The 24,530-nt window shown below is 34.9% G+C and overlaps 9 protein-coding genes, 3 non-coding genes and 3 pseudogenes across 12 annotated transcripts; 7 read left to right on the top strand and 8 right to left on the bottom strand.

The window, feature by feature from the left end:
• Positions 1-2: 2 nt before the first annotated feature.
• Positions 3-1,214, top strand: LOC146995265 (histone H1-III pseudogene; annotated as a pseudogene).
• LOC146995264 (histone H4) lies at positions 1,084-1,395 on the bottom strand. The gene has a single exon (XM_085826036.1). It carries the CDS (start codon positions 1,393-1,395, stop codon positions 1,084-1,086), a length of 312 nt encoding a protein of 103 aa, XP_085682162.1.
• Positions 1,396-2,215: 820 nt separating this feature from the next.
• LOC146995263 (5S ribosomal RNA) lies at positions 2,216-2,334 on the bottom strand. Its single transcript, XR_015043752.1, has one exon. It is a non-coding gene; the product is annotated as a 5S ribosomal RNA (ribosomal RNA).
• Positions 2,335-2,743: 409 nt separating this feature from the next.
• On the top strand, positions 2,744-6,111 carry LOC118179360 (histone H2B). Its single transcript, XM_035348533.2, has one exon. It carries the CDS (start codon positions 2,744-2,746, stop codon positions 3,116-3,118), a length of 375 nt encoding a protein of 124 aa, XP_035204424.1. The 3' UTR covers positions 3,119-6,111.
• On the bottom strand, positions 4,288-9,117 carry LOC146995261 (histone H3). Its single transcript, XM_085826023.1, has one exon. It carries the CDS (start codon positions 9,101-9,103, stop codon positions 8,693-8,695), a length of 411 nt encoding a protein of 136 aa, XP_085682149.1. The 5' UTR covers positions 9,104-9,117; the 3' UTR covers positions 4,288-8,692.
• LOC146995262 (histone H2A) lies at positions 7,739-8,113 on the top strand. The gene has a single exon (XM_085826031.1). It carries the CDS (start codon positions 7,739-7,741, stop codon positions 8,111-8,113), a length of 375 nt encoding a protein of 124 aa, XP_085682157.1.
• Positions 9,118-9,270: 153 nt separating the features above from the next.
• LOC146995260 (histone H1-III pseudogene) lies at positions 9,271-10,482 on the top strand (annotated as a pseudogene).
• LOC146995259 (histone H4) lies at positions 10,352-10,663 on the bottom strand. The gene has a single exon (XM_085826034.1). It carries the CDS (start codon positions 10,661-10,663, stop codon positions 10,352-10,354), a length of 312 nt encoding a protein of 103 aa, XP_085682160.1.
• An 820-nt stretch (positions 10,664-11,483) lies between these two features.
• Positions 11,484-11,602, bottom strand: LOC146995258 (5S ribosomal RNA). The gene has a single exon (XR_015043751.1). It is a non-coding gene; the product is annotated as a 5S ribosomal RNA (ribosomal RNA).
• Positions 11,603-12,011: 409 nt separating this feature from the next.
• LOC146995257 (histone H2B) lies at positions 12,012-15,379 on the top strand. The gene has a single exon (XM_085826027.1). The coding sequence runs from the start codon at positions 12,012-12,014 to the stop codon at positions 12,384-12,386; it is 375 nt and encodes a 124-aa protein (XP_085682153.1). The 3' UTR covers positions 12,387-15,379.
• On the bottom strand, positions 13,556-18,515 carry LOC146995256 (histone H3). Its single transcript, XM_085826024.1, has one exon. The coding sequence runs from the start codon at positions 18,370-18,372 to the stop codon at positions 17,962-17,964; it is 411 nt and encodes a 136-aa protein (XP_085682150.1). The 5' UTR covers positions 18,373-18,515; the 3' UTR covers positions 13,556-17,961.
• Positions 17,008-17,382, top strand: LOC118205762 (histone H2A). The gene has a single exon (XM_085826029.1). The coding sequence runs from the start codon at positions 17,008-17,010 to the stop codon at positions 17,380-17,382; it is 375 nt and encodes a 124-aa protein (XP_085682155.1).
• A 24-nt stretch (positions 18,516-18,539) lies between the features above and the next one.
• Positions 18,540-19,751, top strand: LOC146995255 (histone H1-III pseudogene; annotated as a pseudogene).
• LOC118205767 (histone H4) lies at positions 19,621-19,932 on the bottom strand. Its single transcript, XM_085826037.1, has one exon. The coding sequence runs from the start codon at positions 19,930-19,932 to the stop codon at positions 19,621-19,623; it is 312 nt and encodes a 103-aa protein (XP_085682163.1).
• An 820-nt stretch (positions 19,933-20,752) lies between these two features.
• Positions 20,753-20,871, bottom strand: LOC118205768 (5S ribosomal RNA). Its single transcript, XR_015043750.1, has one exon. It is a non-coding gene; the product is annotated as a 5S ribosomal RNA (ribosomal RNA).
• Between the last annotated feature and the right edge of the window lie 3,659 nt (positions 20,872-24,530).

Raw genomic sequence — 24,530 nt, 5'->3', positions numbered from 1 at the left:
AATTTAATTCATTTCTCTGCAAAACTGTGAGCGAGATGGCTGAAGAAACTGCTACTGTTTCCGCTACCCCTGTGGCTGCTACGCCAAAAAAGGCGAAGAAAAGTCCGAGTAAGAAACCGAAAGCGCTGCCGTCGCATCCTAAGGTTTCAGCAATGGTCGTGGAGGCTATTTCTAGTTTGAAGGAACGCGGTGGCTCATCTCTGCAAGCTATTAAGAAGCATATTGCATCACATCACAAGGTAGATATTGACCGTTTGACACCTTTCATCAAGAAGTACTTGAAGAGTGCTGTGGCGGGTGGAAACCTGGTTCAGACAAAAGGTAAAGGAGCTACCGGTTCATTTAAAGTTAGCGCATCCGGTCAGAAAGGTAAAGAGTCAGGAAAGCAGGAAAAAAAGCCGAAGAAAGCAGCTGCATCATCAGCCAAGAAAGCTAAACCAGCTGCTAAGAAGCCAGCTAAGGCTAAAGAAGAGAAAAAGAAACCTGCCACTAAGAAAGTTAGTGTAAAAAAGGCGAGTAAAGCAAAAAGTCCTAAGAAAGCTGTAAAGGCAGCGAAGCCTAAGCCTCCAAAAGCAAAAAAACTTAAAGCTGCTAAAAAGGCGACACCAAAGAAAAGCAAGAAGTAAGGGATTGTGTACTATAATGTACAAATGAAAAAAAAAAGGCTCTTTTCAGAGCCATACAAATTTTAAAAAAGAAATGCCTTTATTGCTTCTGAAGAAGAGAGTCCTATGTGTGACCACTCTATATATTGATACTTTTTTTCAAAGATTTAAATTGAGAATTTTTTTAAAGTTTAAAATGTTGTAATCTGGTTACGTGCTTTAAAATTTTAAATTATACGTCTTTTTTTTAATTTAGAGACATAAAAGCAATTAAATTTATTGTGTTAGAATTCAGATACATAAAAAGAACATTTAATGCTAATTTTAATTTGAAATGTGACTCAAGAGAAAAGCATGAGGTGAAATTATATGACAGCAATAAAGGCATTTCTAAATTTAAGATTTGTATGGCCCTGAAAAGGGCCTTTTTTTTTTTTTTTTTTTTTTAAAGAGCAGGGTGTGGGGAAAGTAAAGGTCTCTAACCACCAAATCCGTAGAGTGTACGTCCCTGTCTCTTTAACGCATAAACGACATCCATGGCAGTGACAGTTTTCCTTTTTGCATGCTCAGTATAGGTAACTGCATCTCGAATAACATTTTCCAAGAAAACTTTAAGTACTCCTCTTGTCTCCTCATAGATGAGGCCCGAGATACGCTTTACACCGCCACGTCTTGCCAAACGCCTAATTGCTGGTTTGGTGATTCCTTGGATGTTATCTCTTAACACTTTGCGATGCCTTTTTGCACCCCCTTTGCCAAGACCTTTACCACCTTTTCCACGGCCAGACATTTTCTGCTAGGTAAAATTCTACGAATGTAACTTTCAAGAATAAATTCAGATATACTGCCGTCGACCCCAGACGCACGCATTTTTATGCTTTTTGTCACGTGACGAAATTAGTGTCTGTTCGACCAATAAGAAGAAATTATTAGGAGGGTGATAGAATTACAAACAATTAATGTCATTTCCATCCCTGTCTATGCTCCCTAGAATATTTTCCTAGTTCTTTTAACAGTTTTCTATAATACTTACGGTATTATAATCCAAAAGAGTTCTGAAGTACATGAAATTTTATTCCTGCAGGATGAACTAACTCCGCCCACACAACAGGGGAAAAAAAATTAATAATCATAGAATATATTAAAATTTCGGTCGTTGTCGAAGCCCTAGAGAAAGCTACTCAAACACTGTGTTGATTAATAATTAAGGAATTTGAGTTCACTACACAGATATTAAAATATTGTATATTTAAGTAGAGACAAAATATGAAATACCGCTGTCATCGTAAATGTAGCATGTGTAACTACGTGGTATTTAATATAAAGGCAATGCCAATGTTATTTACATCTACGTTATTATATACTTATATTAGGGGAAGAGGTATCATAAAGTAAGGTTCTTCCCTTTTTTTATTTTAAGAATTTTTAATATACAGTCAAGAACTTTCAGTTTTATTTATATTTACCTTATTTTCTGCACAATATACAAGCTTGCATTTCTTCAATTGTAATATAGTACAGGTTTCCTATAATATAAAGACAAAAAAAAAAGTATTTTAAATGATAATTATTACTAAGGGAGCATAAAAATTTGCAAGGGGACAAAAAAGTGTCAACAGCACGCGGTGTTCCCAGGTGGTCACCCTCCCAAGTACTGACCGCGCCCGATGCTGCTTGACTTCGGTGATCGGACGAGAACCGGTACTTTCAGCATGGTATGGCCGTTGACGCTTACAAATAGCGAAATAAACAATATGTAAGTAACCCAAAATTCGAAGTTTTAGAGTATTACTTCATTTTGTGCACGTCTGTCATATACTTTTATCAATAAGAGGGGTTTTATCCGTCATAAGTACTTCCCATTGGAAAAGAGATTTCCCCCCCCCCCCAAGGGAAGAACAAGTAAAAAAAAATCAATAAATTAGAAATTTTAAAAAATGTGGCTCAAAACTATAATCCAGAATATCAGTAATATGAAATTGTAATAATAATTTGTATATATATGTATTATAATGAACCTTTTCTCTCCAAGATAGGCTGTATTAGAACGTTTCTCATTGGATGGAAATGAAAAGAATGAAATTCAATAAATATGCTGCATCCAATGTGCACTTCAGTTCATTCGAAGACTGTTAAAAATGCCTCCTCAAGCATCTGGGAAAGCTGTAAAGAAGGCCGGAAAGGCACAGAAAGCTGTCCGAGCTGGTGACAAGAAAAAGAGGAAGAAGCGCAGGAAGGAATCTTTCGCTATTTACATCTACAAAGTTTTGAAACAAGTTCACCCTGACACTGGCATCTCGAGTAAGGCTATGTCTATCATGAATTCATTCGTTAATGACATCTTCGAAAGAATTGCAGCTGAATCTTCTCGCTTAGCTCATTACAACAAGAGGAGTACTATCACTAGCCGAGAAATACAAACTGCAGTACGTCTATTGTTGCCTGGTGAACTGGCAAAACATGCTGTTTCGGAAGGAACCAAAGCTGTCACCAAGTACACCAGCTCTAAGTAAATTTTCAAAGCTTTCCCCATCAAAAAAGGCCCTTTTCAGGGCCAGAATATGATAAAGGTTAGCTGTTACCTGCTTATCCTTAAATCACTCATTGTTCAATTTATAATTTCATATTGGCATTTTTAAAATTAATTCACACTCTTTGCAAAAGAAATTGATCATATATATTTCAGCTCTACAAGTCATCATCTTTATCCTCATTGCTCTGCATCCAATTTCTTATCTTCAAAATGAGGATCTAATACACACACAATAACCGAATAAGGAAAAATTGTACTTTAGCAGTTAGTCCCAGCTCACTTATATACACACTGCTTTCCGGAAATCAGCCTTAATACATTTCAATGCAGGTGGTTTTTCATAAGTTTGCTATTTATCAAAATGTATGCATATCAGTGTCATAGTTTTCAGGTGTACGTATCACGAATCGTTTCACTAGCTCAGTCACAGCCTTTCTCCGAGTAACTGGAACGAAAACATTCAATGGTATGCAAAGCATAGCAAGTGCTGGCGGGACAGGAAACTGGCTAGCCTGCCCAGACGGGACAGTGGTTAGCGAAGCTAACTGCCGGGCCGGAAGGCCCGGGTTCGAATCCCAAAGGGGGGCAGGAAGGAAGGAAGGTAGGGGGCGGGGTGGGGATATCATCTGGATGAAATTGCTTCTCCGCAAATAAATCATATTTTTTTAATTAAAAAAAATTAATTAAATATTTAAAAAATTCAGCTTTTGCCGGTTTATAAATAATAAACTATGATGCATCACAAAATGCTATCTTTTTGTCACTGCTTTGCTTTCATAAATCCTCGCATGTTTCGCAAACGGTTTGACCACAGCCTTTCTCCGAGCCTATCGAAAGAATACATTCAACAAAGGTAAGATATAAGGAACATTTCTTTCTCTTCGTGGCCACATTTATAATTTATAGACTTATTTTTCACATTTGCCGCATTAGAAAATACAGTCGTTTCCTCAGTTTCAGAACATATCATTTCCTTCGTTGCCACATTTATAATTTGTGGACTTACTTGTCGCATTAGAAAATACATTCATCTCCTCATCGACTTCAAAAACTTTTCATTCACTTCGCTATCGCATTAGAAAATACAGTCGTTTCCTCAGTTTTTCATTGATTCTACAACTTAATACAAATGTGACATTTCTGAAACCATTTTTCATTAAAAAAACCATATTTAAACATTTTTATTGATTAAAAATACATATTTTGACAACATTTCATACCACAAACATTGAAATTTCATGCCACAAATCCGATATTTCATCCCACAAACAATAAAAAAAGAAACCGCACTAAAAATACATATTTTAACAACATACAAATAGGTCACATTTCATTTCTTCTCTCTCTCTAAAGTGGTTCTGCTGTGAACCCATCCAATAGCAAAAAACATCAATCAATAAAAATTGCAAGTTGCAGTTTTCATTGATTCAGTTGCAGTTTTTCATTGATTCTAGAACTTAGTACAAATGTGACATTTCTGAAACCATTTTTCATTAAAAAAAACCATATTTAAACATTTTTATTGATTAAAAATACATATTTTGACAACATTTCATACCACGAACATTGAAATTTCATGCCGCAAATCCGATATTTCATACCACAAACAATAAAAAAAGAAACAGCCTCTAAAAATACATATTTTAACAACATACAAATAGGTCACATTTCATTTTTTCTCTCTCTCTAAAGTGGTTCTGCTGTGAACCCATCCAATAGCAAAAAACATCAATCAATAACAATTGCAAGAAATTGGGTAATATTCACTAAACACTGCACGCATTCTGGGAACTGTGAGATGATTCCATCTGCTTTTAAATGAGCTTTTTTTGAGATGTTTGATTAAATGAGCTTTTGAGTAAATTCTTCAAATATTCTAATTATTACTCAAATGAGAACCGATAATGATCACATCAATGAATCATCCTGCTGAATCCGCTCAGAACATGCATTCTGAGTTTCATTTCAGTAATGCAGTTTATCCATATCCATAACATTTATCTTTCATGATGCAGTTTCAGCAATGCAGTTTCAAAATTACAGTTTTATCTTTCAACATGCATACCTTCAAAGACATTGATGCACTATCAAATAAATACAAAATTTTTCATATACACAGCAAAGTATTCACATGTACATACATAGTAAAGTATTCAGGGTTTTCATATACATCGTAAATACGAAGTATACAAATAAAGATGACATCAAATAAATATTTTTAACATAAAAAAATATTGAATACAAATACATAGAATACAAATGAAATACAAATACATAGCACATACGCAGTAAAGTCTGTCTGACATGAAGATGCACTATATTAAGTGGAAGACTTCACAAAGCATTTAGAATTATGGGATATTATTTTTTTCACAAAACAATTATTATTATAAACAATAAACATTTACACAACAGGAAAAAAAAATTACAAGACATTTCATACGAAAAACCTGGTCAGGCAAAACATAAACAATGAACACTAAGAAGGAAAAAATTGTTTGGCAAATTGCTTTCATCATACAAATATTCATATTACTTATAGACAGCTATTAATATTCATATTACTTATTACAAATTGAAAATATAATCTTAAATGAACTTACCTTCCAATAAAAACTATATTTAGTTCAATATCCTACATTTGGTTGAATTAAAACATAAAACATCACATGCACCATCTTGCTACACCTGTATGACCTGATCTGACCACTTTATCAGCTGAGGGGTCACTTCAGGACAATAGCATTGTTTTGAGGAATGAATTCTATTGGATGTTTCCCACCCACAAACATATATTGAGGGATGTTGTATTTCAATAGCTGTTTATAGACAGTGTAAGTGGCAACAGTTTTATTTCCTCACTAAATGCCAACAGAGAGTGATGATTACAGTGCATTCCTGCAATATGTTTTTATTCTGTGTTATATTATGTGTGACTTGATTTAGTGTAGAAATAAAATGTATAAAACCTTTTGTTTGTCTTTTTTTTTCCAACATTTATGTAACTAAGTATTTTCAATGAAAGACAGCCATACCTATAGCAACTTACTTGGATAGTTATTTATGTTTAAAGAATTTAAATATATATATGCAGATTTGCTGCAGCACAGCATTTCTTCTAATCAGTAGGGGTATAGCTTCTCTGAAAAGTTATTGTTTTAACATTTAGTAAATTGGCTAATGCATTGACAGGATTACTTAAAATTTATGAATTATTAATTTCAGTATCTGATCTTTGTCAACATTTAGTTCTAAATTACTTACTTTCCGTCTTTACTGATAATTTTTCAGCAGCTAAATGCACGAAAAATGCATGTGTGATATGAATTGAAGAACTACCAAGTTCAGTCAAGTAATCAGTGTACACACACATCACAAACTTAACAATATTTATTCAATGAATACTACTTCACTGTTCCGAAAAATAGAGTTCAATAAATTAACTGAGAAATAAATTTAAGAGATTTCATATAACCAAATTTTGCCAAACTACCTCAGTGCAAGGCAAAAAATATAGGCAATTGAAGAAAATGGAAAACAACAACAACAACAAAAAAAAAAAAAAAAAAAAAAAAAAAAAAAAAAAAAAAAAGGAGATTGCATTATGTTTTCTTTTCTAAAGCTCAATAACTGTTAAAAATGTCAAGAAATCAACTACGTTTTCGGTATGTACAGCACTTACAGCTTCTTTAGGGATTTTGTTGTAACTGAGAAGGGTTTGAAGTGGATGAGATGTTCTGGCGCCAGTGAGGAGTTCCCCTGACTGGCTAATAGGTAGATTTCGCTTCGGGTATCTTGGATGCAACCGGGATAGAACACTAAATTGGAATTAAGGAGTTCTTAAATTCTCTTTTGGTTCACAATATATTCATTCTTGTGCAGATTTTTCTACAGCACTTGTGCTTACCTATTCTGGCGAAGAAATGTTGACCGTGTACTGTGTACCTTTTATACATTCATATTATTTAATTTTTTTTTTTTTTTAAAGTAAGTATATATACATTCAAGTAAGTATATATACATTTTTAATTTTTTTTTTCGTATACACAACTAGTTACTCACTCTACTTGTAGTAGAGTGCATATATAGGTAGTAGTGCATATATACAGTGAAACTATATGTACAGTAGTAGTAGTAATAGTACAGTAGTAGTACGAGTAGTATATACAGTGAAGTAGTAGGAGTGCATATATACAGTAGGAGTGCATATATACAGTGAAACTATATGCCAGAAGTTTGTATAATGAAGCATTTCGCTAGTTGAAAGAGAAGGAATAACCAGTAAAATTAAATGTATATAATATACATTAGTTTTAATAAGAATAATATTCTGTAATTATGAATACTTGGTCATGAAATGCTTTTACTCAGTACAGTAAAATTTGATATAACAGGTTTAAATAATTTAGAGAAGAATCAAGAGGAATGACAATTCATGTTTCAACGATGAGTACGTAACAAATATTGCGAGGCTACGATTCTATTCGGATTCAAAACTCGGGATCTGATTGGCCAGACATAATAAGTACAGAGTTGATAAAAATGTCTGTCCAGGACCGTCGCCAGTCATTATTTCGTATACCCCACAAATAATATCGTCATGTCTGGTCGTGGAAAAGGTGGCAAAGTAAAGGGGAAGAGCAAGACTCGGTCCAGTCGTGCTGGTCTTCAGTTTCCTGTAGGTCGTATCCATCGTCTTCTGCGAAAGGGAAATTATGCAGAAAGAGTTGGTGCTGGAGCTCCAGTGTATCTTGCTGCAGTTTTAGAATATTTGGCAGCTGAGGTTCTTGAGTTGGCCGGTAATGCTGCTAGAGATAACAAGAAGACCAGAATAATTCCAAGACATCTGCAGCTGGCCATCAGAAACGACGAGGAGTTGAATAAATTACTCTCTGGCGTCACAATTGCACAAGGTGGAGTTCTACCCAATATCCAGGCTGTTCTACTTCCCAAAAAAACCGAAAAGAAAGCATAATTCCTACTTCCCCTAACGCTTCAAAAAAAAAAAGGCCCTTTTAAGGGCCAGAAAATGTACGAAGAAGAGAATGCTTAATTGCTTATACTGAAAATTGCAGCATACGTTGGTAAATCTTTTCCATACATATATTTCATTCAAAATTCGCACAAAGATGTGCTCCCAGGACACATTCGTATATATTTTCATGTACATTATAAAACATTAACTCATGGGACTCGGAAAGAAAGGCTAATGCTAAACTATAGGTGAAGGGAGTTTAAGGCGCATCTGAGAAGTGGCGCCATCTTGCTGTATACATTTGTACTGAAAAGTCGTTCTATTCTTAACTTTCGTAAGTTATTACAACGCATAGTTCGGTGTTTTAAGCCCCTCTTCAGAAATTACAAATAATTTAATTAGATGGAATAATTGCTATCACAATAGATTTTTATTTAAAAGAATGATGTAATGTAAAGTAAAACAAATTAATATAAAAAAAAAGACGGAATACATGACAGCAATTATATTGAATCTTATTAAATTATTTGTATGGCCCTGAAAAGGGCCTTTTTTCTTTACTTTGAACAAATTATGATTTTAAGCTCTCTCTCCTCGAATTCGACGGGCCAGCTGAATGTCTTTGGGCATGATGGTGACTCTCTTGGCGTGAATAGCGCACAAGTTGGTATCTTCGAACAATCCTACGAGGTAAGCTTCGCTGGCTTCCTGAAGAGCCATAACTGCTGAGCTCTGAAATCGGAGATCGGTCTTAAAATCTTGAGCAATTTCTCTAACTAAGCGCTGGAAAGGCAATTTACGGATAAGTAATTCCGTTGATTTCTGATAACGACGAATTTCTCTCAAAGCAACAGTACCTGGTCTGTAACGATGAGGTTTTTTAACACCTCCGGTTGCTGGTGCGCTTTTACGTGCAGCTTTGGTGGCCAGCTGCTTCCTAGGAGCTTTACCTCCGGTACTTTTCCTTGCAGTCTGCTTAGTACGAGCCATATCGAGAGGCCACGATTTCGTTAAAACGAGAAAATGTCCCCGCGAAATTTAGACCTGGCCTATTTATCAATTTTATTTCCAATCACGTGACTAAGGAGACCTATTGCAGACGAAAGATTTCTAAGCGCCACCTAGCATTATTGTATAACATTAATGTGACTCAGAAATTTAATTCATTTCTCTGCAAAACTGTGAGCGAGATGGCTGAAGAAACTGCTACTGTTTCCGCTACCCCTGTGGCTGCTACGCCAAAAAAGGCGAAGAAAAGTCCGAGTAAGAAACCGAAAGCGCTGCCGTCGCATCCTAAGGTTTCAGCAATGGTCGTGGAGGCTATTTCTAGTTTGAAGGAACGCGGTGGCTCATCTCTGCAAGCTATTAAGAAGCATATTGCATCACATCACAAGGTAGATATTGACCGTTTGACACCTTTCATCAAGAAGTACTTGAAGAGTGCTGTGGCGGGTGGAAACCTGGTTCAGACAAAAGGTAAAGGAGCTACCGGTTCATTTAAAGTTAGCGCATCCGGTCAGAAAGGTAAAGAGTCAGGAAAGCAGGAAAAAAAGCCGAAGAAAGCAGCTGCATCATCAGCCAAGAAAGCTAAACCAGCTGCTAAGAAGCCAGCTAAGGCTAAAGAAGAGAAAAAGAAACCTGCCACTAAGAAAGTTAGTGTAAAAAAGGCGAGTAAAGCAAAAAGTCCTAAGAAAGCTGTAAAGGCAGCGAAGCCTAAGCCTCCAAAAGCAAAAAAACTTAAAGCTGCTAAAAAGGCGACACCAAAGAAAAGCAAGAAGTAAGGGATTGTGTACTATAATGTACAAATGAAAAAAAAAAGGCTCTTTTCAGAGCCATACAAATTTTAAAAAAGAAATGCCTTTATTGCTTCTGAAGAAGAGAGTCCTATGTGTGACCACTCTATATATTGATACTTTTTTTCAAAGATTTAAATTGAGAATTTTTTTAAAGTTTAAAATGTTGTAATCTGGTTACGTGCTTTAAAATTTTAAATTATACGTCTTTTTTTTAATTTAGAGACATAAAAGCAATTAAATTTATTGTGTTAGAATTCAGATACATAAAAAGAACATTTAATGCTAATTTTAATTTGAAATGTGACTCAAGAGAAAAGCATGAGGTGAAATTATATGACAGCAATAAAGGCATTTCTAAATTTAAGATTTGTATGGCCCTGAAAAGGGCCTTTTTTTTTTTTTTTTTTTTTTAAAGAGCAGGGTGTGGGGAAAGTAAAGGTCTCTAACCACCAAATCCGTAGAGTGTACGTCCCTGTCTCTTTAACGCATAAACGACATCCATGGCAGTGACAGTTTTCCTTTTTGCATGCTCAGTATAGGTAACTGCATCTCGAATAACATTTTCCAAGAAAACTTTAAGTACTCCTCTTGTCTCCTCATAGATGAGGCCCGAGATACGCTTTACACCGCCACGTCTTGCCAAACGCCTAATTGCTGGTTTGGTGATTCCTTGGATGTTATCTCTTAACACTTTGCGATGCCTTTTTGCACCCCCTTTGCCAAGACCTTTACCACCTTTTCCACGGCCAGACATTTTCTGCTAGGTAAAATTCTACGAATGTAACTTTCAAGAATAAATTCAGATATACTGCCGTCGACCCCAGACGCACGCATTTTTATGCTTTTTGTCACGTGACGAAATTAGTGTCTGTTCGACCAATAAGAAGAAATTATTAGGAGGGTGATAGAATTACAAACAATTAATGTCATTTCCATCCCTGTCTATGCTCCCTAGAATATTTTCCTAGTTCTTTTAACAGTTTTCTATAATACTTACGGTATTATAATCCAAAAGAGTTCTGAAGTACATGAAATTTTATTCCTGCAGGATGAACTAACTCCGCCCACACAACAGGGGAAAAAAAATTAATAATCATAGAATATATTAAAATTTCGGTCGTTGTCGAAGCCCTAGAGAAAGCTACTCAAACACTGTGTTGATTAATAATTAAGGAATTTGAGTTCACTACACAGATATTAAAATATTGTATATTTAAGTAGAGACAAAATATGAAATACCGCTGTCATCGTAAATGTAGCATGTGTAACTACGTGGTATTTAATATAAAGGCAATGCCAATGTTATTTACATCTACGTTATTATATACTTATATTAGGGGAAGAGGTATCATAAAGTAAGGTTCTTCCCTTTTTTTATTTTAAGAATTTTTAATATACAGTCAAGAACTTTCAGTTTTATTTATATTTACCTTATTTTCTGCACAATATACAAGCTTGCATTTCTTCAATTGTAATATAGTACAGGTTTCCTATAATATAAAGACAAAAAAAAAAGTATTTTAAATGATAATTATTACTAAGGGAGCATAAAAATTTGCAAGGGGACAAAAAAGTGTCAACAGCACGCGGTGTTCCCAGGTGGTCACCCTCCCAAGTACTGACCGCGCCCGATGCTGCTTGACTTCGGTGATCGGACGAGAACCGGTACTTTCAGCATGGTATGGCCGTTGACGCTTACAAATAGCGAAATAAACAATATGTAAGTAACCCAAAATTCGAAGTTTTAGAGTATTACTTCATTTTGTGCACGTCTGTCATATACTTTTATCAATAAGAGGGGTTTTATCCGTCATAAGTACTTCCCATTGGAAAAGAGATTTCCCCCCCCCCCCAAGGGAAGAACAAGTAAAAAAAAATCAATAAATTAGAAATTTTAAAAAATGTGGCTCAAAACTATAATCCAGAATATCAGTAATATGAAATTGTAATAATAATTTGTATATATATGTATTATAATGAACCTTTTCTCTCCAAGATAGGCTGTATTAGAACGTTTCTCATTGGATGGAAATGAAAAGAATGAAATTCAATAAATATGCTGCATCCAATGTGCACTTCAGTTCATTCGAAGACTGTTAAAAATGCCTCCTCAAGCATCTGGGAAAGCTGTAAAGAAGGCCGGAAAGGCACAGAAAGCTGTCCGAGCTGGTGACAAGAAAAAGAGGAAGAAGCGCAGGAAGGAATCTTTCGCTATTTACATCTACAAAGTTTTGAAACAAGTTCACCCTGACACTGGCATCTCGAGTAAGGCTATGTCTATCATGAATTCATTCGTTAATGACATCTTCGAAAGAATTGCAGCTGAATCTTCTCGCTTAGCTCATTACAACAAGAGGAGTACTATCACTAGCCGAGAAATACAAACTGCAGTACGTCTATTGTTGCCTGGTGAACTGGCAAAACATGCTGTTTCGGAAGGAACCAAAGCTGTCACCAAGTACACCAGCTCTAAGTAAATTTTCAAAGCTTTCCCCATCAAAAAAGGCCCTTTTCAGGGCCAGAATATGATAAAGGTTAGCTGTTACCTGCTTATCCTTAAATCACTCATTGTTCAATTTATAATTTCATATTGGCATTTTTAAAATTAATTCACACTCTTTGCAAAAGAAATTGATCATATATATTTCAGCTCTACAAGTCATCATCTTTATCCTCATTGCTCTGCATCCAATTTCTTATCTTCAAAATGAGGATCTAATACACACACAATAACCGAATAAGGAAAAATTGTACTTTAGCAGTTAGTCCCAGCTCACTTATATACACACTGCTTTCCGGAAATCAGCCTTAATACATTTCAATGCAGGTGGTTTTTCATAAGTTTGCTATTTATCAAAATGTATGCATATCAGTGTCATAGTTTTCAGGTGTACGTATCACGAATCGTTTCACTAGCTCAGTCACAGCCTTTCTCCGAGTAACTGGAACGAAAACATTCAATGGTATGCAAAGCATAGCAAGTGCTGGCGGGACAGGAAACTGGCTAGCCTGCCCAGACGGGACAGTGGTTAGCGAAGCTAACTGCCGGGCCGGAAGGCCCGGGTTCGAATCCCAAAGGGGGGCAGGAAGGAAGGAAGGTAGGGGGCGGGGTGGGGATATCATCTGGATGAAATTGCTTCTCCGCAAATAAATCATATTTTTTTAATTAAAAAAAATTAATTAAATATTTAAAAAATTCAGCTTTTGCCGGTTTATAAATAATAAACTATGATGCATCACAAAATGCTATCTTTTTGTCACTGCTTTGCTTTCATAAATCCTCGCATGTTTCGCAAACGGTTTGACCACAGCCTTTCTCCGAGCCTATCGAAAGAATACATTCAACAAAGGTAAGATATAAGGAACATTTCTTTCTCTTCGTGGCCACATTTATAATTTATAGACTTATTTTTCACATTTGCCGCATTAGAAAATACAGTCGTTTCCTCAGTTTCAGAACATATCATTTCCTTCGTTGCCACATTTATAATTTGTGGACTTACTTGTCGCATTAGAAAATACATTCATCTCCTCATCGACTTCAAAAACTTTTCATTCACTTCGCTATCGCATTAGAAAATACAGTCGTTTCCTCAGTTTTTCATTGATTCTACAACTTAATACAAATGTGACATTTCTGAAACCATTTTTCATTAAAAAAACCATATTTAAACATTTTTATTGATTAAAAATACATATTTTGACAACATTTCATACCACAAACATTGAAATTTCATGCCACAAATCCGATATTTCATCCCACAAACAATAAAAAAAGAAACCGCACTAAAAATACATATTTTAACAACATACAAATAGGTCACATTTCATTTCTTCTCTCTCTCTAAAGTGGTTCTGCTGTGAACCCATCCAATAGCAAAAAACATCAATCAATAAAAATTGCAAGTTGCAGTTTTCATTGATTCAGTTGCAGTTTTTCATTGATTCTAGAACTTAGTACAAATGTGACATTTCTGAAACCATTTTTCATTAAAAAAAACCATATTTAAACATTTTTATTGATTAAAAATACATATTTTGACAACATTTCATACCACGAACATTGAAATTTCATGCCGCAAATCCGATATTTCATACCACAAACAATAAAAAAAGAAACAGCCTCTAAAAATACATATTTTAACAACATACAAATAGGTCACATTTCATTTTTTCTCTCTCTCTAAAGTGGTTCTGCTGTGAACCCATCCAATAGCAAAAAACATCAATCAATAACAATTGCAAGAAATTGGGTAATATTCACTAAACACTGCACGCATTCTGGGAACTGTGAGATGATTCCATCTGCTTTTAAATGAGCTTTTTTTGAGATGTTTGATTAAATGAGCTTTTGAGTAAATTCTTCAAATATTCTAATTATTACTCAAATGAGAACCGATAATGATCACATCAATGAATCATCCTGCTGAATCCGCTCAGAACATGCATTCTGAGTTTCATTTCAGTAATGCAGTTTATCCATATCCATAACATTTATCTTTCATGATGCAGTTTCAGCAATGCAGTTTCAAAATTACAGTTTTATCTTTCAACATGCATACCTTCAAAGACATTGATGCACTATCAAATAAATACAAAATTTTTCATATACACAGCAAAGTATTCACATGTACATACATAGTAAAGTATTCAGGGTTTTCATATACATCGTAAATACGAAGTATACAAATAAAGATGACATCAAATAAATATTTTTAACATAAAAAAATATTGAATACAAATACATAGAATACAAATGAAATACAAATACATAGCACATACGCAGTAAAGTCTGTCTGACATGAAGATGCACTATATTAAGTGGAAGACTTCACAAAGCATTTAGAATTATGGGATATTATTTTTTTCACAAAACAATTATTATTATAAACAATAAACATTTACACAACAGGAAAAAAAAATTACAAGACATTTCATACGAAAAACCTGGTCAGGCAAAACATAAACAATGAACACTAAGAAGGAAAAAATTGTTTGGCAAATTGCTTTCATCATACAAATATTCATATTACTTATAGACAGCTATTAATATTCATATTACTTATTACAAATTGAAAATATAATCTTAAATGAACTTACCTTCCAATAAAAACTATATTTAGTTCAATATCCTACATTTGGTTGAATTAAAACATAAAACATCACATGCACCATCTTGCTACACCTGTATGACCTGATCTGACCACTTTATCAGCTGAGGGGTCACTTCAGGACAATAGCATTGTTTTGAGGAATGAATTCTATTGGATGTTTCCCACCCACAAACATATATTGAGGGATGTTGTATTTCAATAGCTGTTTATAGACAGTGTAAGTGGCAACAGTTTTATTTCCTCACTAAATGCCAACAGAGAGTGATGATTACAGTGCATTCCTGCAATATGTTTTTATTCTGTGTTATATTATGTGTGACTTGATTTAGTGTAGAAATAAAATGTATAAAACCTTTTGTTTGTCTTTTTTTTTCCAACATTTATGTAACTAAGTATTTTCAATGAAAGACAGCCATACCTATAGCAACTTACTTGGATAGTTATTTATGTTTAAAGAATTTAAATATATATATGCAGATTTGCTGCAGCACAGCATTTCTTCTAATCAGTAGGGGTATAGCTTCTCTGAAAAGTTATTGTTTTAACATTTAGTAAATTGGCTAATGCATTGACAGGATTACTTAAAATTTATGAATTATTAATTTCAGTATCTGATCTTTGTCAACATTTAGTTCTAAATTACTTACTTTCCGTCTTTACTGATAATTTTTCAGCAGCTAAATGCACGAAAAATGCATGTGTGATATGAATTGAAGAACTACCAAGTTCAGTCAAGTAATCAGTGTACACACACATCACAAACTTAACAATATTTATTCAATGAATACTACTTCACTGTTCCGAAAAATAGAGTTCAATAAATTAACTGAGAAATAAATTTAAGAGATTTCATATAACCAAATTTTGCCAAACTACCTCAGTGCAAGGCAAAAAATATAGGCAATTGAAGAAAATGGAAAACAACAACAACAACAAAAAAAAAAAAAAAAAAAAAAAAAAAAAAAAAAAAAAAAAAGGAGATTGCATTATGTTTTCTTTTCTAAAGCTCAATAACTGTTAAAAATGTCAAGAAATCAACTACGTTTTCGGTATGTACAGCACTTACAGCTTCTTTAGGGATTTTGTTGTAACTGAGAAGGGTTTGAAGTGGATGAGATGTTCTGGCGCCAGTGAGGAGTTCCCCTGACTGGCTAATAGGTAGATTTCGCTTCGGGTATCTTGGATGCAACCGGGATAGAACACTAAATTGGAATTAAGGAGTTCTTAAATTCTCTTTTGGTTCACAATATATTCATTCTTGTGCAGATTTTTCTACAGCACTTGTGCTTACCTATTCTGGCGAAGAAATGTTGACCGTGTACTGTGTACCTTTTATACATTCATATTATTTAATTTTTTTTTTTTTTTAAAGTAAGTATATATACATTCAAGTAAGTATATATACATTTTTAATTTTTTTTTTCGTATACACAACTAGTTACTCACTCTACTTGTAGTAGAGTGCATATATAGGTAGTAGTGCATATATACAGTGAAACTATATGTACAGTAGTAGTAGTAATAGTACAGTAGTAGTACGAGTAGTATATACAGTGAAGTAGTAGGAGTGCATATATACAGTAGGAGTGCATATATACAGTGAAACTATATGCCAGAAGTTTGTATAATGAAGCATTTCGCTAGTTGAAAGAGAAGGAATAACCAGTAAAATTAAATGTATATAATATACATTAGTTTTAATAAGAATAATATTCTGTAATTATGAATACTTGGTCATGAAATGCTTTTACTCAGTACAGTAAAATTTGATATAACAGGTTTAAATAATTTAGAGAAGAATCAAGAGGAATGACAATTCATGTTTCAACGATGAGTACGTAACAAATATTGCGAGGCTACGATTCTATTCGGATTCAAAACTCGGGATCTGATTGGCCAGACATAATAAGTACAGAGTTGATAAAAATGTCTGTCCAGGACCGTCGCCAGTCATTATTTCGTATACCCCACAAATAATATCGTCATGTCTGGTCGTGGAAAAGGTGGCAAAGTAAAGGGGAAGAGCAAGACTCGGTCCAGTCGTGCTGGTCTTCAGTTTCCTGTAGGTCGTATCCATCGTCTTCTGCGAAAGGGAAATTATGCAGAAAGAGTTGGTGCTGGAGCTCCAGTGTATCTTGCTGCAGTTTTAGAATATTTGGCAGCTGAGGTTCTTGAGTTGGCCGGTAATGCTGCTAGAGATAACAAGAAGACCAGAATAATTCCAAGACATCTGCAGCTGGCCATCAGAAACGACGAGGAGTTGAATAAATTACTCTCTGGCGTCACAATTGCACAAGGTGGAGTTCTACCCAATATCCAGGCTGTTCTACTTCCCAAAAAAACCGAAAAGAAAGCATAATTCCTACTTCCCCTAACGCTTCAAAAAAAAAAAGGCCCTTTTAAGGGCCAGAAAATGTACGAAGAAGAGAATGCTTAATTGCTTATACTGAAAATTGCAGCATACGTTGGTAAATCTTTTCCATACATATATTTCATTCAAAATTCGCACAAAGATGTGCTCCCAGGACACATTCGTATATATTTTCATGTACATTATAAAACATTAACTCATGGGACTCGGAAAGAAAGGCTAATGCTAAACTATAGGTGAAGGGAGTTTAAGGCGCATCTGAGAAGTGGCGCCATCTTGCTGTATACATTTGTACTGAAAAGTCGTTCTATTCTTAACTTTCGTAAGTTATTACAACGCATAGTTCGGTGTTTTAAGCCCCTCTTCAGAAATTACAAATAATTTAATTAGATGGAATAATTGCTATCACAATAGATTTTTATTTAAAAGAATGATGTAATGTAAAGTAAAACAAATTAATATAAAAAAAAAGACGGAATACATGACAGCAATTATATTGAATCTTATTAAATTATTTGTATGGCCCTGAAAAGGGCCTTTTTTCTTTACTTTGAACAAATTATGATTTTAAGCTCTCTCTCCTCGAATTCGACGGGCCAGCTGAATGTCTTTGGGCATGATGGTGACTCTCTTGGCGTGAATAGCGCACAAGTTGGTATCTTCGAACAATCCTACGAGGTAAGCTTCGCTGGCTTCCTGAAGAGCCATAACTGCTGAGCTCTGAAATCGGAGATCGGTCTTAAAATCTTGAGCAATTTCTCTAACTAAGCGCTGGAAAGGCAATTTACGGATAAGTAATTCCGTTGATTTCTGATAACGACGAATTTCTCTCAAAGCAACAGTACCTGGTCTGTAACGATGAGGTTTTTTAACACCTCCGGTTGCTGGTGCGCTTTTACGTGCAGCTTTGGTGGCCAGCTGCTTCCTAGGAGCTTTACCTCCGGTACTTTTCCTTGCAGTCTGCTTAGTACGAGCCATATCGAGAGGTCACGATTTCGTTAAAACGAGAAAATGTCCCCGCGAAATTTAGACCTGGCCTATTTATCAATTTTATTTCCAATCACGTGACTAAGGAGACCTATTGCAGACGAAAGATTTCTAAGCGCCACCTAGCATTATTGTATAACATTAATGTGACTCAGAAATTTAATTCATTTCTCTGCAAAACTGTGAGCGAGATGGCTGAAGAAACTGCTACTGTTTCCGCTACCCCTGTGGCTGCTACGCCAAAAAAGGCGAAGAAAAGTCCGAGTAAGAAACCGAAAGCGCTGCCGTCGCATCCTAAGGTTTCAGCAATGGTCGTGGAGGCTATTTCTAGTTTGAAGGAACGCGGTGGCTCATCTCTGCAAGCTATTAAGAAGCATATTGCATCACATCACAAGGTAGATATTGACCGTTTGACACCTTTCATCAAGAAGTACTTGAAGAGTGCTGTGGCGGGTGGAAACCTGGTTCAGACAAAAGGTAAAGGAGCTACCGGTTCATTTAAAGTTAGCGCATCCGGTCAGAAAGGTAAAGAGTCAGGAAAGCAGGAAAAAAAGCCGAAGAAAGCAGCTGCATCATCAGCCAAGAAAGCTAAACCAGCTGCTAAGAAGCCAGCTAAGGCTAAAGAAGAGAAAAAGAAACCTGCCACTAAGAAAGTTAGTGTAAAAAAGGCGAGTAAAGCAAAAAGTCCTAAGAAAGCTGTAAAGGCAGCGAAGCCTAAGCCTCCAAAAGCAAAAAAACTTAAAGCTGCTAAAAAGGCGACACCAAAGAAAAGCAAGAAGTAAGGGATTGTGTACTATAATGTACAAATGAAAAAAAAAAGGCTCTTTTCAGAGCCATACAAATTTTAAAAAAGAAATGCCTTTATTGCTTCTGAAGAAGAGAGTCCTATGTGTGACCACTCTATATATTGATACTTTTTTTCAAAGATTTAAATTGAGAATTTTTTTAAAGTTTAAAATGTTGTAATCTGGTTACGTGCTTTAAAATTTTAAATTATACGTCTTTTTTTTAATTTAGAGACATAAAAGCAATTAAATTTATTGTGTTAGAATTCAGATACATAAAAAGAACATTTAATGCTAATTTTAATTTGAAATGTGACTCAAGAGAAAAGCATGAGGTGAAATTATATGACAGCAATAAAGGCATTTCTAAATTTAAGATTTGTATGGCCCTGAAAAGGGCCTTTTTTTTTTTTTTTTTTTTTTAAAGAGCAGGGTGTGGGGAAAGTAAAGGTCTCTAACCACCAAATCCGTAGAGTGTACGTCCCTGTCTCTTTAACGCATAAACGACATCCATGGCAGTGACAGTTTTCCTTTTTGCATGCTCAGTATAGGTAACTGCATCTCGAATAACATTTTCCAAGAAAACTTTAAGTACTCCTCTTGTCTCCTCATAGATGAGGCCCGAGATACGCTTTACACCGCCACGTCTTGCCAAACGCCTAATTGCTGGTTTGGTGATTCCTTGGATGTTATCTCTTAACACTTTGCGATGCCTTTTTGCACCCCCTTTGCCAAGACCTTTACCACCTTTTCCACGGCCAGACATTTTCTGCTAGGTAAAATTCTACGAATGTAACTTTCAAGAATAAATTCAGATATACTGCCGTCGACCCCAGACGCACGCATTTTTATGCTTTTTGTCACGTGACGAAATTAGTGTCTGTTCGACCAATAAGAAGAAATTATTAGGAGGGTGATAGAATTACAAACAATTAATGTCATTTCCATCCCTGTCTATGCTCCCTAGAATATTTTCCTAGTTCTTTTAACAGTTTTCTATAATACTTACGGTATTATAATCCAAAAGAGTTCTGAAGTACATGAAATTTTATTCCTGCAGGATGAACTAACTCCGCCCACACAACAGGGGAAAAAAAATTAATAATCATAGAATATATTAAAATTTCGGTCGTTGTCGAAGCCCTAGAGAAAGCTACTCAAACACTGTGTTGATTAATAATTAAGGAATTTGAGTTCACTACACAGATATTAAAATATTGTATATTTAAGTAGAGACAAAATATGAAATACCGCTGTCATCGTAAATGTAGCATGTGTAACTACGTGGTATTTAATATAAAGGCAATGCCAATGTTATTTACATCTACGTTATTATATACTTATATTAGGGGAAGAGGTATCATAAAGTAAGGTTCTTCCCTTTTTTTATTTTAAGAATTTTTAATATACAGTCAAGAACTTTCAGTTTTATTTATATTTACCTTATTTTCTGCACAATATACAAGCTTGCATTTCTTCAATTGTAATATAGTACAGGTTTCCTATAATATAAAGACAAAAAAAAAAGTATTTTAAATGATAATTATTACTAAGGGAGCATAAAAATTTGCAAGGGGACAAAAAAGTGTCAACAGCACGCGGTGTTCCCAGGTGGTCACCCTCCCAAGTACTGACCGCGCCCGATGCTGCTTGACTTCGGTGATCGGACGAGAACCGGTACTTTCAGCATGGTATGGCCGTTGACGCTTACAAATAGCGAAATAAACAATATGTAAGTAACCCAAAATTCGAAGTTTTAGAGTATTACTTCATTTTGTGCACGTCTGTCATATACTTTTATCAATAAGAGGGGTTTTATCCGTCATAAGTACTTCCCATTGGAAAAGAGATTTCCCCCCCCCCCCAAGGGAAGAACAAGTAAAAAAAAATCAATAAATTAGAAATTTTAAAAAATGTGGCTCAAAACTATAATCCAGAATATCAGTAATATGAAATTGTAATAATAATTTGTATATATATGTATTATAATGAACCTTTTCTCTCCAAGATAGGCTGTATTAGAACGTTTCTCATTGGATGGAAATGAAAAGAATGAAATTCAATAAATATGCTGCATCCAATGTGCACTTCAGTTCATTCGAAGACTGTTAAAAATGCCTCCTCAAGCATCTGGGAAAGCTGTAAAGAAGGCCGGAAAGGCACAGAAAGCTGTCCGAGCTGGTGACAAGAAAAAGAGGAAGAAGCGCAGGAAGGAATCTTTCGCTATTTACATCTACAAAGTTTTGAAACAAGTTCACCCTGACACTGGCATCTCGAGTAAGGCTATGTCTATCATGAATTCATTCGTTAATGACATCTTCGAAAGAATTGCAGCTGAATCTTCTCGCTTAGCTCATTACAACAAGAGGAGTACTATCACTAGCCGAGAAATACAAACTGCAGTACGTCTATTGTTGCCTGGTGAACTGGCAAAACATGCTGTTTCGGAAGGAACCAAAGCTGTCACCAAGTACACCAGCTCTAAGTAAATTTTCAAAGCTTTCCCCATCAAAAAAGGCCCTTTTCAGGGCCAGAATATGATAAAGGTTAGCTGTTACCTGCTTATCCTTAAATCACTCATTGTTCAATTTATAATTTCATATTGGCATTTTTAAAATTAATTCACACTCTTTGCAAAAGAAATTGATCATATATATTTCAGCTCTACAAGTCATCATCTTTATCCTCATTGCTCTGCATCCAATTTCTTATCTTCAAAATGAGGATCTAATACACACACAATAACCGAATAAGGAAAAATTGTACTTTAGCAGTTAGTCCCAGCTCACTTATATACACACTGCTTTCCGGAAATCAGCCTTAATACATTTCAATGCAGGTGGTTTTTCATAAGTTTGCTATTTATCAAAATGTATGCATATCAGTGTCATAGTTTTCAGGTGTACGTATCACGAATCGTTTCACTAGCTCAGTCACAGCCTTTCTCCGAGTAACTGGAACGAAAACATTCAATGGTATGCAAAGCATAGCAAGTGCTGGCGGGACAGGAAACTGGCTAGCCTGCCCAGACGGGACAGTGGTTAGCGAAGCTAACTGCCGGGCCGGAAGGCCCGGGTTCGAATCCCAAAGGGGGGCAGGAAGGAAGGAAGGTAGGGGGCGGGGTGGGGATATCATCTGGATGAAATTGCTTCTCCGCAAATAAATCATATTTTTTTAATTAAAAAAAATTAATTAAATATTTAAAAAATTCAGCTTTTGCCGGTTTATAAATAATAAACTATGATGCATCACAAAATGCTATCTTTTTGTCACTGCTTTGCTTTCATAAATCCTCGCATGTTTCGCAAACGGTTTGACCACAGCCTTTCTCCGAGCCTATCGAAAGAATACATTCAACAAAGGTAAGATATAAGGAACATTTCTTTCTCTTCGTGGCCACATTTATAATTTATAGACTTATTTTTCACATTTGCCGCATTAGAAAATACAGTCGTTTCCTCAGTTTCAGAACATATCATTTCCTTCGTTGCCACATTTATAATTTGTGGACTTACTTGTCGCATTAGAAAATACATTCATCTCCTCATCGACTTCAAAAACTTTTCATTCACTTCGCTATCGCATTAGAAAATACAGTCGTTTCCTCAGTTTTTCATTGATTCTACAACTTAATACAAATGTGACATTTCTGAAACCATTTTTCATTAAAAAAACCATATTTAAACATTTTTATTGATTAAAAATACATATTTTGACAACATTTCATACCACAAACATTGAAATTTCATGCCACAAATCCGATATTTCATCCCACAAACAATAAAAAAAGAAACCGCACTAAAAATACATATTTTAACAACATACAAATAGGTCACATTTCATTTCTTCTCTCTCTCTAAAGTGGTTCTGCTGTGAACCCATCCAATAGCAAAAAACATCAATCAATAAAAATTGCAAGTTGCAGTTTTCATTGATTCAGTTGCAGTTTTTCATTGATTCTAGAACTTAGTACAAATGTGACATTTCTGAAACCATTTTTCATTAAAAAAAACCATATTTAAACATTTTTATTGATTAAAAATACATATTTTGACAACATTTCATACCACGAACATTGAAATTTCATGCCGCAAATCCGATATTTCATACCACAAACAATAAAAAAAGAAACAGCCTCTAAAAATACATATTTTAACAACATACAAATAGGTCACATTTCATTTTTTCTCTCTCTCTAAAGTGGTTCTGCTGTGAACCCATCCAATAGCAAAAAACATCAATCAATAACAATTGCAAGAAATTGGGTAATATTCACTAAACACTGCACGCATTCTGGGAACTGTGAGATGATTCCATCTGCTTTTAAATGAGCTTTTTTTGAGATGTTTGATTAAATGAGCTTTTGAGTAAATTCTTCAAATATTCTAATTATTACTCAAATGAGAACCGATAATGATCACATCAATGAATCATCCTGCTGAATCCGCTCAGAACATGCATTCTGAGTTTCATTTCAGTAATGCAGTTTATCCATATCCATAACATTTATCTTTCATGATGCAGTTTCAGCAATGCAGTTTTCATTTCAGTAATGCAGTTTATCCATAACATTTATCTTTCATGATGCATACCAAGCGTTTCAAAATTACAGTTTTATCTTTCAACATGCATACCTTCAAAGACATTAAACATTGAAAAATCTAACCAATTAGACTACTTTTTTCGCAAACACAAGCTGATTCAGCATAACATTTATATTTCAAGATGCATATTTTATCTTTCAACATGCATACCTTCATAGCACTGATGCACTAATACAGTTGCGTAGTTAAAAGTAAGTACACATTCTGCAAAGTACACGTACAGCTGAAGAATATACCTAATGAAAAATCCTCGTCTTTGTCCACTATTCCAATCTTTATTGACTACGACACTAACGAGATATGCTTGTTCCCGTGTAATCACTGCACCTAAGAAGCGAAAACGGTTCTGGCCTCTTCTGCAGAACGCTTGACAATGAGATGTCAATCATTTTCAGACAGATTGGATTGGCTGAAATATACTAGCTCCGCCCTAAACCACGCCCAGAAATAAAAATAAAAATAAAAATATTGCAGGAGCGGCCGCGCTACCGCGCGGCAGACAGGGCGGTGCATATATATAATCTTAGAGGGGCGCGCCGCTAACGGCCGGGAAATAAAAACAAAAAAAATAACAATTTAAAAATTCTAGCCAATCAGAATGCTTTATTTCAAATTTAAATCCCTCCAAATTCTGGTTAATGGGTGGAGTTTAAAATTTTGGGAGTAATCAATACATTAACATATTTAAATTACATACAGAAGATCCATCATCTTCCGATTTCCATTTTAAGTATTCGTTTTAAGGTGACCTTGTTGAGGC

The sequence above is a fragment of the Stegodyphus dumicola genome, chromosome 10 (assembly GCF_044657685.1).
Source record: "Stegodyphus dumicola isolate Sdum_Otavi_A_Nest chromosome 10, ASM4465768v1".
Taxonomy (NCBI): domain Eukaryota; kingdom Metazoa; phylum Arthropoda; class Arachnida; order Araneae; family Eresidae; genus Stegodyphus; species Stegodyphus dumicola.
Note: the sequence above shows the minus strand (reverse complement) of the source record. Positions and strands in the feature narration are given on the sequence as shown.